This window comes from Macrobrachium rosenbergii, chromosome 15 (genome assembly GCF_040412425.1).
Source record: "Macrobrachium rosenbergii isolate ZJJX-2024 chromosome 15, ASM4041242v1, whole genome shotgun sequence".
NCBI lineage: Eukaryota > Metazoa > Arthropoda > Malacostraca > Decapoda > Palaemonidae > Macrobrachium > Macrobrachium rosenbergii.
In genome coordinates this window covers 52,701,365-52,713,328 of record NC_089755.1, presented here as the reverse complement: position 1 = coordinate 52,713,328, position 11,964 = coordinate 52,701,365, and the positions used below count along the sequence as shown (strand labels likewise).

The following is an 11,964-nucleotide window of genomic DNA, read 5'->3' as shown; positions in this document are numbered from 1 at the left end:
CATGTCAGTATATAAGTAATGCCACACAAGATGTTATGTTTGGGGTTTTACGAAATGTGAACGAAAGGCGGGCCTCTTGACTGACTGTAAGTGATGATATTCTTGGATAAATAGGAATATAACTTATGGGAATACTGTAATGCCCTTTGGGATGTGGATTTCAGTGTCTTTGCAGAGGTTTATGATCTCCAGATGCTTTTCTTTGTTTTTGGAGTTGTGAGGCTACAACTATTTTTGTTTGAGAGGTGCAGTGTGCAAGATTCTCAAGAAGGGCCTTTGTTGGCACAAGGTCATTTAATCAAACAACAATTGAATGAAGTGATTGTACTATTTCCCTTTATAATAAGGACTTACTGTAATCTTAATGTAGGGTTTTCTCTGTTTAAATGAAAATTTCATGCACATTATTACAGGAAAGCATAGTGACTATTCCTCGAACTATTGGTGGTGTTGCCAGTAATCTCAGCAGTGAGGAAACAGCGTATGTAAGAGTCATCCAGCAGTATAATGAGGAAGTTCTCCAGGGTGGTATACGACCCAACCTTCCTGAAGCCCTTAACAATGCTGCATCAGCTCTGGGAGACCAGGTAAGAATTGTAGAATGTTTCATCTAGTCATGTTTCAGGCCAGTACATTTTTATGATAAAAAGTAAGCTTTCATTACTGTAGTAGGGCTCGTATATATTGATCTTTTTGGATTTTGGATTTCTATTGCAGCTTATTGTCATTTCGTGTGATTTGACAGTCAAATAATTTTGTGCTCACTCCCTGTAGAACAGTCAAAGGATTTGTCAGAAGATTCCACCCAGTATCTTTGAGATTCACCCTTCTAATATTATATTTGCAATGCAGACTTCAGATATCTTGCACCTGCCCTTCAGCTCCTGAATACACTTGGTATCCTAATCTGGGAATTTAGGAATCTGTCACTAATGGTGACACTTGAGTCTTAGTGTAATTGTATTTCTCGCTGGATCGAGATACATTTTTCTGTTCACATACATGCGGGCTGAACCTTAAGATTTTTAAATACAGTATTGTCCATTTGCTCTGAATTTCCCTCCTTGTTATATAAACCTACTGATACCATTTTTTCATATAGATACAGGAATTGCATTTAGCAATGCTATGTCATATCAGTGTATGCCCATGCCAGATACTTTAGAATTGAAAGATGGTGATCATTCCATGCCATGAATTGCTAGCCCACAGACCAATGCTACACCTGTTCCATGTCATATTAGATCACAAAGCAGTGTTATACATTTACTAAACGTTTTCTAGATCACAGAACTCCTGCAATTAAGTCTTATTTTTGAAGGTTTCCACTAGATTTTTTCCCCAAAGCTCATTGTAATACCTGTTACAGGTTCATTCCAACTACCCATAGTGATATAGCCTACTGGACATCTGTGTATTTTTAAATATTTTTTTTTAGCTTAATGGTTTCACAGATAAACATTTGTTATGACTGGCCAGACTTGGAGCGTTGGCATTATGCCATTTTGGCATTACAAACATGTTTTCTCTTTTTCAAGTAATGACAGCAGTGAAAAGGAATTATTTCCTTTGATATTTTTTCTCACCCATCTCCTGTTTGTAATATAATGGCGACTTGATTTTTGAAGGATGTACAGTATTTTGAGTGAAAATGAGAATGATAATGTAGTTTGTTTGTACCTTTGTTTTGTCTTAACACTGAGTGAATCTGGATAGGGGTTGTTGGTTCAATTTTGTTTCAAATCTTATTTGGCATAAAACTAAGGCAAGATACTACAAGTCGACATTACAGGAAGTGATTAATTTCCATGTTTCTCACTTTAGATAAGAAATGTTTTTGGGTTTAGCCAGAACTGTTTTTGGCTTTAGTAACATATGTCCCATGTTGTCTCCTATGTATTTGTTCCTCAGTATTACCTGTACTCATATTGAGACTTGTTAATATGAGAATTGTTCATAATGAACTTAACAGTCGTTTAGATCCCAAATTGCACTCGTTTAGGCTCAGTATAATGGAGTGATGTGTGAATGAGTATTTTTATGTTATAGAAACTGTGTTTTTAGCTTTAGAACTAAGGCAGACCAATTATAAAGATTAAATATGTTTGTTGCCTTATTTATTTTATCTGACTTTGTTGAGAATAAAGTTCTTGTTGTGAAGTGCAAGTTTAATCTCAAAACAAACTTTTTTTTTTTATAACAGGGAATAACAGATTTGTGGGCCTTGGTGCAATGTTTAACTGAAGTTCCAGTAAGCATTGGTGGAGATGCTGCCCAGGCAAGAGCTTCACCTAAAGTTCAGGCAGCCCTTGTTAGACAAGCACGAGGCTTTTTGGAAAAGAGGTAATATTTGTAGAAAACATTGCAGTATGTCACCTGCAGAGAGTGTGAGTATATGGGCTTTGTAAACATTGGAAGTTTTCTGATTAAAGGCCATATTTATTTTTCTTTTGCCTTTGACTTCTTTATAGATTCAGGAAAACCATGCCAGGTTACTTCTTGAAGACATTGTCACTGACATTTTGAAGAACTCTGGTAATCATAAATTGAGGCAGAATATTGAAAAGGCAGTATTTATAAAGTTATGATACTACACACACCATTTCAATAATTAATGCAACCAATGTGAAAATTGTAATTTTCAGTGCTGAAACCATCAAAAGCTTTAAATTGTATTGAATTTCTCTTGTAATTATAGTATTTGAAGAGATTTGCAGTGGAGTAATGATAGATATCTTTTTAATAATGTTTGATTTTATTAATTTGGATCTTTTTAAAAATGTCATAATTGGGGAGATTCTGACAGAATTTCTTCAGTGACTATGTAACAAAACTTGGCATTCATTGTTGATTATATTTTGGACATTCTTACAAAAAATGTTTAAAAGTTTTTGTTACTTCACATTCTGTATTGCTTCACATTCTGTACATATAGGAGTTGTGTTATGTGGGCTATTCATCAAATATCCATGGGCCAGTTGAGAGTGACCATTTCTAAGATGAGTCAGAATTACTTATGGGTCATTCCTTTTGACATGATGAATTCCATATTCCAACATTGAAAGTTCACCCATTTTGAGTATGTTGGTGATGTTATTGTAATCAGCAAAACCCCATGTGACGTTGGAAACAATGATGATGGTGTATTTATAGATATTGCATAGGAAGCAATGATGTTGATAATATCTTACTTGTAAGTTCAGCTGTATGAAAATGCAAGCTTTCATGTTGAAGTGATGGGAAATGAATGTCACTTTAAAGACCAACAAAATCAAGTTTGGTTGAAGATCTGTTGCCATAAATTTTTGCTGGCATTTTTCAACAAAAGGTGTCTGCTCTCCCAAGTGGCAGATAAAACACTTCTTGATTGTTTGGTAAAGGATTTTCAGTCGTTTCTTTTAACAGTTACTACAGTATTGTTTTACTTATAATCGTTATCTTCACTAATATTAAGTTACTGTATTTCTTGAGCTAGGGTTAGTCCAATTTATTTTACAGTATTTGAGTTATGGTTAGTTCAGTTTATATTATTGTACTTGAATGAGGGTTAGTTCAGTTTATTTTAGAGTATTTGAGTCAGAGTTAGTCAGAATTAAGAATTATTGTCATTCATTGCCATTTCATTTTGTATTAGCTTTCGTGTTGCATAACAGATACATGTATTGATTTTAAGCTTCCGAAAGTACTTAGTAAACTAATGATTGGAAAAAGAAATTTGTAATTCCCAAATAACCTAGATGCTGTTCATAAGTGTGTTTTTTTCAGCTATGCCAACTACATGAATACTATTGTATACTCGCATTTGGAGCGTGCTCAACTGGGAGGAGTGCCAGGCCTAGTCCCCTTGGTGCGTGCTTATTTAGATGTTGTACTGCCTGCACAGGCGATTCCAACACTTGAAGATGGACTAGCAGGTGGTGCACCTGTTTGGCCTTTAATTTTTTACTGCATGAGAGCTGGAGGAGGAAAAGCTCTTCACCAGGCACTAGCTGATAATAGGTAAGTGCCTGTTTGTTAAGAAGCGTTGTCCATGAAACTGTTTTACAGTACTTGGTTTTTATATCTGGAAGGAACTGGATGGGCTGCTCACATTGTAAGAGGAGGTTGATTTTGGAAACCAGAGGGAAATACAGTGGGTTAGATGTGGAAAAGTAACCATTTGCCCAACAAAGATTTAGACTGCTGCTGTATGACTATGTTAGTGAGAAGGATGTATTTCTGGCTATTAAATAAGCACTATTTTTATTTATTACAGTTCACCATCTGTTGTAGAGGTTTTGAATGCCCTTGAGCATTATGAAAAGAGTGACTCAGGACGTTTACCCCCTGACCTTGAGAAGAAATTGAGAATGTCCTACAAAAGATCTGTCAAAAATTCTTCAGATCCATTTAAGGTGGGAATTACATTTGCTTTAAGCCATATAATAAAAGTGTTGTTGTGACTGACGTTTTTTTTACATATCTATGGTATGTTTCATCTGAAACATTTTCTCATTATGTATTTTGTATTATGGGTATTAAGTGCTGTTCTGTGTCTGCTGCATAAATAATTGTAGTTTTTTTAACGATAAAGAAAATTATTTTTCCATCTTCAGGAATGTTGTATGCTTTAGTTCCTTTTATGTATTCTGTCACTGTGAACAGGAGAATATTTAGTTAGCAGACGTAGATGTTTTATTGACATTTGTTTTTAATACTTTTACAGATATTTGTTTAGTCCACATTTTAAAATACAGCAGTCCTTCAGTTAATCAGATGCTTAATTCCATATAACTTTTAGCCTAGCCAAACCATTACTCTACAGTTATTCAGTTTAAAGAGATTTGTCAACAAAATGCACCACTTCTAAATGGGAAGGCTAGCAAAACCCATAACAATGTAGCTTTTAAGTAATTCATGAATATTGGTCTGATAACCTACAGAATTAGGGGCTACCCTAATTCTGTAGGAAGTTGTTTTGAAGTGTTGAAACACAAATTATAATTATGAACATTTAACAATAAGACTTTTTTTGTGCAGTTATAAAGCACGGTACATATTTTTTTCCATTCTTGGCACATTTATTTTACCTGTTATGGCACACTGTAGATGGAAGTTAGGTCCTTGGTAGCTTCCCTTTAGCTCCAACTGTGTCATTTGCTATATTTCATTTTTCATTGATTACCATCAAGTTTTTGTTACTTGGCTCTCCATTTTCATTTACTTCATCCTGCTCTAATTTTAAGTTTTTTTTTTTTTTCCTGAGAACAAACCCCTTAGGTGGCTATATGAGTATAAATGTAATTCATTGGTCTCATTAAACTAATTTATACTAGTGATAACCTCCACTCATGTTTTTGTGAAAGTGTATCACACCAATATGTAATGGAAATGTCAGTGTGATTATACAAGTTGGGGTAGATTGTGGGTATATATGTACAGTTCAGTATATTTACTGTAGTTGTAAGGAATAAATGTTAACGAAGAAATTAGTTTGAAAACTTGTTTTCTTAACCAGTTTAGTGGGTTATTTTTCTTCATATTACCTCATTCATTTGTTGTAAAAATTTAGGAAATTTGTATGGCAGATGGTTTTTTACTTTCAGTCTAGTAAGTAGAAGCATATTTTTAACAGCTCTGGTAACCTCCTGAAGTTGGATTCAAGAACCAATTTTAAAAATGGAATTATTTTATATTTTCATGAGTATTATGTAAATTTACTGTATATTATTTTTGGTTCCTTAGCTTATTGCATTATTTTTAACCACTTTCCTAAGATACTATATTTATATTTTTGCAGCGTGCCGTATATTGCATTCTAAGCCACTGTGATCCCCATGAAGATCATTGTGATATTGCTACCACTACTGATGACTACCTTTGGGTGAAGCTGTGTGTGGTGAGTTACACATTAAGGGTTTTTCTTTAGAAATAGACAATAATGTATTTTATTAAAATTTGGCTAATTTTAAGACAAATTATTTAAACAAAAATGTGTTTTTGCTTAATTTTTTATACATCATTACATTCATAATTGCAAGTCTGTTTTCAAATGTTCTTGGAGAGATTGTGAAAGTTCGTTTATTTTTAATATACTTTATTTTGTTAGCCTTTGCAGAACAAATAGCTATTCATTGCTTGTCTTACCATAATTGCTACTGTTTATAGGTTTCAAGACCATGGTTCTTAAAAAAGAATTTTTTCCTGTAACTTTTCCCCTTTGTCATCATTCGTAATGGAATTGGATCAGTTTAAGCATTGAACCAGCTCTTATCTTTTATTTAGAGCTTTCTTTCTGATGCATGGTGTCATCACAGTCACTGTAGCATAGGAACTGTTTGGGCCACTGCTCCATTACATTGAAGGAGGGAGCCCTTCTATTCTGGGCTTTATAACATCTTCCAGAAAACCACTTCCCATGCTGAAAACTCCAAAAATGAGTAGTTTTCAGTGCAGGGTTCAGTAGCTTTTTGTTTTGGTTTTTCCTCTTCTGGAATTCTGTCCTGACATTTCCTTAATTCCTATAATATTCTGTCTTTCAAGATGCAGGACTGTCTCTTCTTAGTTTTTTGTGTTGATTATTTTTTAATTAATGGTAGGTTTGAACTTCTCCATGTACCAGTAATAATTTATTTGGCTGAATATTAACCTCTCTTATATAGCTCTAATCTGTTGTTTATTACTTATAACTAATAACATCTTACTTTACAGGTGGATTGTGATTCATCTCCCTCAGCTTCAACATCAAGTAGTAGCAGTGCTATTCAGGACACTCTGTCTCTAAATCAACTTCAGAACCTTTTATATGAACAATATGGTTAGTATTTGACTCTGTATATAGTCTACATATAGGAAAAGACTCTGTTGGATAGTCTACATATAGGAGAAGACTCTATTGGATAAACCATCAGAAAAGAATGGAAGATAGTCTATTGGATAAACCATTAGAAAAGAATGGATGATAGTCAAATCCCAAAGGAATATATTGTATGGAGAAATACTGTACAAGAAAAGAAGAACAAAGTTGAAAGAACTTTTGTGCTACTAAAATTCTGGGAAGAGCATTCTATGTCAGTGATAGATAAAATATTTGTAGACAGAGCCCTGGACTAAATCTCTGGAGCTAGGGTCAGAAAGGACTAAATTTTGGTGACGAGATGTGGACAAGGTGTAAAGAGGAGAGGTGTGTAAAGACTGACTAAGTTACTTGCACACCTTGAACAGTAATGTAAAAGTAGTATTGCATTGTCCAATAGTAACAGTTTTCATTTCATCCTCAGCATCATTATTCTCATTTGTGAAACCTGGTAGGGGAAAAATGCTAAAAGTCCTGAGGCTGTAAGGGAAAAATCAGCAGTTAGGGAAAAATATAAAATAGCTAAAGTTAGGCCAGAAAAAAAAGTTAAATTAGAAAAATTTCTTTTATTTGGATAGAGCATTACTTTCCAACTTACACAACTGCCTTACTGTGGCATGACAAAAGTTTTAAATATTTAAGAAAAACTTACAAATATCCTTTTTTAATTTTTATTAAAGCTTCTAAAAACTAAGGACCAACAATGGATAAAATGAGTCTAATGATCAACAAGGAAATTTAGTGAACAGTCCTTTATTTATTATTTTCAAATCCAATCATAATTTTGTTGTGCATTGTTGTCTTAGTGATAGTAAAAACTTTAGTTTAATGTGTTGCGTGTATTAAATTTTCGAGGAGAAAACCTTTACAATTAGAAGTTTTACTTTTTAAGTAAGATGGAATAAATCATGTGAAACATTTGCAATATTAATTGTGAAAGGCCTAAGCTTTTCTTTTTGTTCTAAGCAAAATTTTTTTTTACCTGAAATAAAGCGCTTTCACATGGAAAATGCTAGTGGTAAAAATTTGATGGGTTGATGCATATCCAGGGTGAAACAAGACACCTTATGTAGGTATTTTTTAATTGAGATAGTTGTATTTTTTTTTACTAAAATTAATTTTTATTTACAGGAGAAGCTCATTTTAATGCATGGCAACAACCACTGCTCTACACTTCCGTAAGTAATCTTATTTAGGTTTTGTACTTATTACATATAAAAAGCACTGTTTACTCATGATCTTTACTTGGTATCCAGGGTTTTTGAGTACTGAAACATCAGATAGTAAAGTTCTTGGCTGAAGCACATTGATCATATTACGTAATTGGGATTTGCATTTGTGTAAGAATGAATTTCTGGCTCTCAGAGATCTAATCATATTTTATTTCCCTTTTCCAGCTGTTACTTATGACTGGCCAATTTGAAGCTGCTATTGAGTTCTTAAGTCGTAAGGAAGCTCTTCGGTGCCATGCAGTTCACATAGCTCTGGCATTACATGAAATGAATTTATTAGCATTACCTGCTCAGGTTCAGGCTCCAGTTTGTAAGTATCAAGGAAATGTTTGTTTTCCCTTATTGGAGATTTTGTATTGAAATAAAAATAATTTTACTAATTATTGTGAAACTGATTATTTACTACTTAATATAAAGTTGTTTATCAAGTATATATAAAAAGAAGTACAACTGATCCATCAATGTTAAATGCATTGTAATAAGAAATAACATTCTAGCTGGAGAGCACAGTCTATAGTGAACTCTGGTAGTGCCAAATTTTTAAAAACTGTATTATTTTTTTTGCATCACAAATGGGTTTTTTTTTTTTTTTGTTCATTTTTTGCCATTATCCATTTCCCACATCCATTTTCAGCTTTTCTTGCTCAAGTTTCTGTACTTTATTGAAGGAAGAAAATTCTACAGACAAACCTTATGAATAAATTTGGTCAGGTTAATACATTGCTTAAGTAATAATAACATAGGTATCAGTTGTTAGTGAAAAGTAAAGTGTTGTTAGTGAAAAGTAAAGTGTATCTTCAACTGATGTATTCCTTTGTGCGACTTGAGATTCTAATTTGCTGACTCTTCCTTTAGTGTCCCGTGAAGATAATGATCCAGAAGGAGTTCGTCGATTAAATTTAACAAGGCTCATTTTGCTCTACACTCGCAAATTCGAGGCAACAGATCCATGTGAAGCTCTACATTACTGCTTCTTCTTAAGGTAATGCTATGCTTTTTATTTGCTTAAGATAGTGTATTGTAGGTAAAGCACTCAGTTACTGAACATTTTTAATATACCAATACAAATACCAGAAACTGAGAAATATAGGTGAAATGTGTTTTAACCAGTTTGCAAATGTACTTATGTGGTACAAGACTTGACTGCTTATGCAGTGGTTTTTTAATGGTTGCATGTTTATGAGATGTGGATTGTAAATTAGTTCAGTTTTGCAAAAATGATAAGTAATTATGCCTATTAGTATAAATGAATAAAACAGGGACTGCAAAGTACTAAGCATTCTTTTCATTGCATTGCTGACATTCAGAACTTACTATTACTATTTTATAAATTCTTATTTCTTGCATAAGAGAACCTAGTGTATTGATAGTGAAATTTTGCTTGCTTATAGTCTGAGAGGGAAAGGATCCACCTCGGCTGTATGGTTTTAGAGCAAGAACAGCATTTTTTTGTAGGGTCTTTATATATTAATAGCGTATTTGGCAATTTTGCCTGTCTTTAATTACGTTAATGTACAAGTGCAGTTTGCTTATTTCCAGTTTTTGCTTAAATTTATTCTTAAGCCTTTATATCTTGTACTAGTGTTATTTCAGTGATTATAGTGTGTGGTCTCAGATTTTTCTGGGTTGCTGAGCTTTTCTTCTTACACTGTAGAATTTGCTTTTAAAATGGCATTGGATGCAAGTTCTAAGCTGAAATACAGAACATTATTAGTAAATCTCTAAATATTTTTAGTTTAGTATGTAATTTGAGTACTAATGGAATTTTGTGAACAGATTTTCCAAGTCTTAGAATGTTGTTAGTATACTGTATTACATTATGAAACCATACAACTAAAAATGCTTTATGCAATAAGAGATGTAATAGACACAGAATCTCTGCTTTTCTTGGGGGTTACAGTTCTAAAACCATTTAAAAATACACTAGGTAGTTGGGGACATTATCCTGTCTCGATATTATGATTAATATGTTAAGTAATTCTTGTGTTTGAGTACTATGTTGTTTCCCTTAACCACTTGATTTTACTTCTAGATCTCTAAAAGGCAAAAATGGTGAAAATGTGTTCTCCAGTTGCATAAGTCAGTTGGTTTTGCAGTCTCGAGAATTTGATCTGCTCCTTGGAAGGCTGGAACCAGATGGCCGCCGAACTCCTGGTGTTATTGATAAGTTTAAGGTAGGTTTTGTTAACAATTAGTACCAATTACTTTATGCTTAAATCTGGAATTACCTTACATGACACCCATTTTTAAATTAATGAAATATTGCTTTGGATCCGGTGTTCTTACAAAAATAATGAATGGGACCTGAACTTGTGAAAACAAGATGAGTTTTGTGAGGGTTATTCATTGATACTTTTTCCTTTTTCCTAAGTGGAAATTTTAACAATGGCATATAAAATATATCAGTGTTTTTCTATGGTAAAACTAGTTATTTAAGCAGTACAAAAAGAGGGAGACCACTGAAGAAACAATATGTTTTGTTAACCAATGTAAGCACTGTCACTTGTACAAAGTGGTAGATTACACAAAAGGTGTCCAAATCTTATACTGAAAGAGCTCTACTGTAGGAAAGTGGTCTTAATGTTCAGTACAGAGATTATTTAAATAATTTAGATTGGCTGAGCATTCCCGTGAAGACATACTACAGCCATTCAAGTGAAAACAGTTGTTTTGGGAAAGCAAGATATCAGAGTTCAAAGCCTGGGTAACAAAATGTTAACATGACAGCTATTATAAGAGTACCCATTTTCCAGATGTAACAGTAATGAGTAAGTTATTAGATAAAATTAGAAAAGTGAGGGGATTCCTTCAGTGAATTAACAAATATAGAGGGGATCTTTTAGATATTAACCAACCAGTCACCGAAATTCATTGTTGTTCTTGTGTAAACAAAACAACCTTTGGTATGCTAAAGACCTAAATGCTCCTACTAAAAGAAATTCTTGTTACAGATTTATTAGGTAACATTTTTAATAAAGTTATTACTAAATATTAGGTTCTTGTACAATCAAGTGATAGTCTGTAGGCCTTTGACTGTGTAATGAAAGGAGCACAATTGTCATTATGAAATATGTAAGTCTAACAGTTATTGCCTTATTGGATCAAGTTGTGGACCTCTAATATTTTGTTGCCTGGTTACTTACAGATACTGTAAATGTGATTTGTTATTTGATGTATTTTGGGCATGTTAAAAGTTTAGCCTGTTAAGAGTTCTATTTGTATAGTATTTATGCATAGTAAGGCAGGTTAATATTGAACTCTATTGGTTTATAATTAAAAGTACTTTGAAAATTTTCAGGTTGATGTGAGTGAAGTAACAGAAATGGTTGCGCAAGATTCAGAAAAGAAGGGCCTATATGAAGATGCTGTTAAGTTGTATGATTTGGCCAAAGTAAGTTTTTACCGAATTTATTCAGCCATTTAGCATCATTAGTTCATTTATTTATTCAAAATTAAATTTCTTTCAAAAACTTGGTTGTGCATTTTGAAAGTATACTGTTCCAATCATAATTTGCAGTCCCAAATGGCAGTATCCATGTGGTTGGTACACTGTAGGCAATACTAAAGGTCCTTTTGGAGTTCATTCCCTATAGAGGGTACCATTTAGTGAGCCTTGCATAGCACAGTATAAATGGTACTGAGGCTCTTTGCAACATCCCTTTGGTCTTTAACTGTCCAGCTTCATAAACTTGGCACTGCCCCAATTTTTATCCCTTCCCCCCACTTTTTTTTTATGAACAGATCCTTTGGGCAAGCCCCATGAGAGCCTGGAAATGTGACTTTATCTCACTGAACTGCTGTAATTCTCTATAATGAAGTAATATCAAATATATTATGGTAATTGATAGCTATCTGTAGTGTATAAATGTCTTAATAACTCACCTCACCTATCCTTTT

General features: G+C 33.4%; 1 protein-coding gene across 1 annotated transcript in view; it reads left to right on the top strand.

The window, feature by feature from the left end:
• Positions 1–11,964, top strand: part of LOC136846722 (nuclear pore complex protein Nup93-like) — a 342,318-nt gene that overhangs the window by 325,535 nt on the left and 4,819 nt on the right. The window contains exons 5-15 of the mRNA XM_067117837.1: positions 414–587; positions 2,204–2,343; positions 3,766–3,999; positions 4,256–4,394; positions 5,780–5,878; positions 6,691–6,796; positions 7,967–8,013; positions 8,233–8,377; positions 8,923–9,049; positions 10,100–10,241; positions 11,366–11,458. Of these exons, the coding sequence (XP_066973938.1) occupies positions 414–587; positions 2,204–2,343; positions 3,766–3,999; positions 4,256–4,394; positions 5,780–5,878; positions 6,691–6,796; positions 7,967–8,013; positions 8,233–8,377; positions 8,923–9,049; positions 10,100–10,241; positions 11,366–11,458 (1,446 nt within the window). The remainder of the gene's footprint in view (positions 1–413; positions 588–2,203; positions 2,344–3,765; positions 4,000–4,255; positions 4,395–5,779; positions 5,879–6,690; positions 6,797–7,966; positions 8,014–8,232; positions 8,378–8,922; positions 9,050–10,099; positions 10,242–11,365; positions 11,459–11,964) is intronic.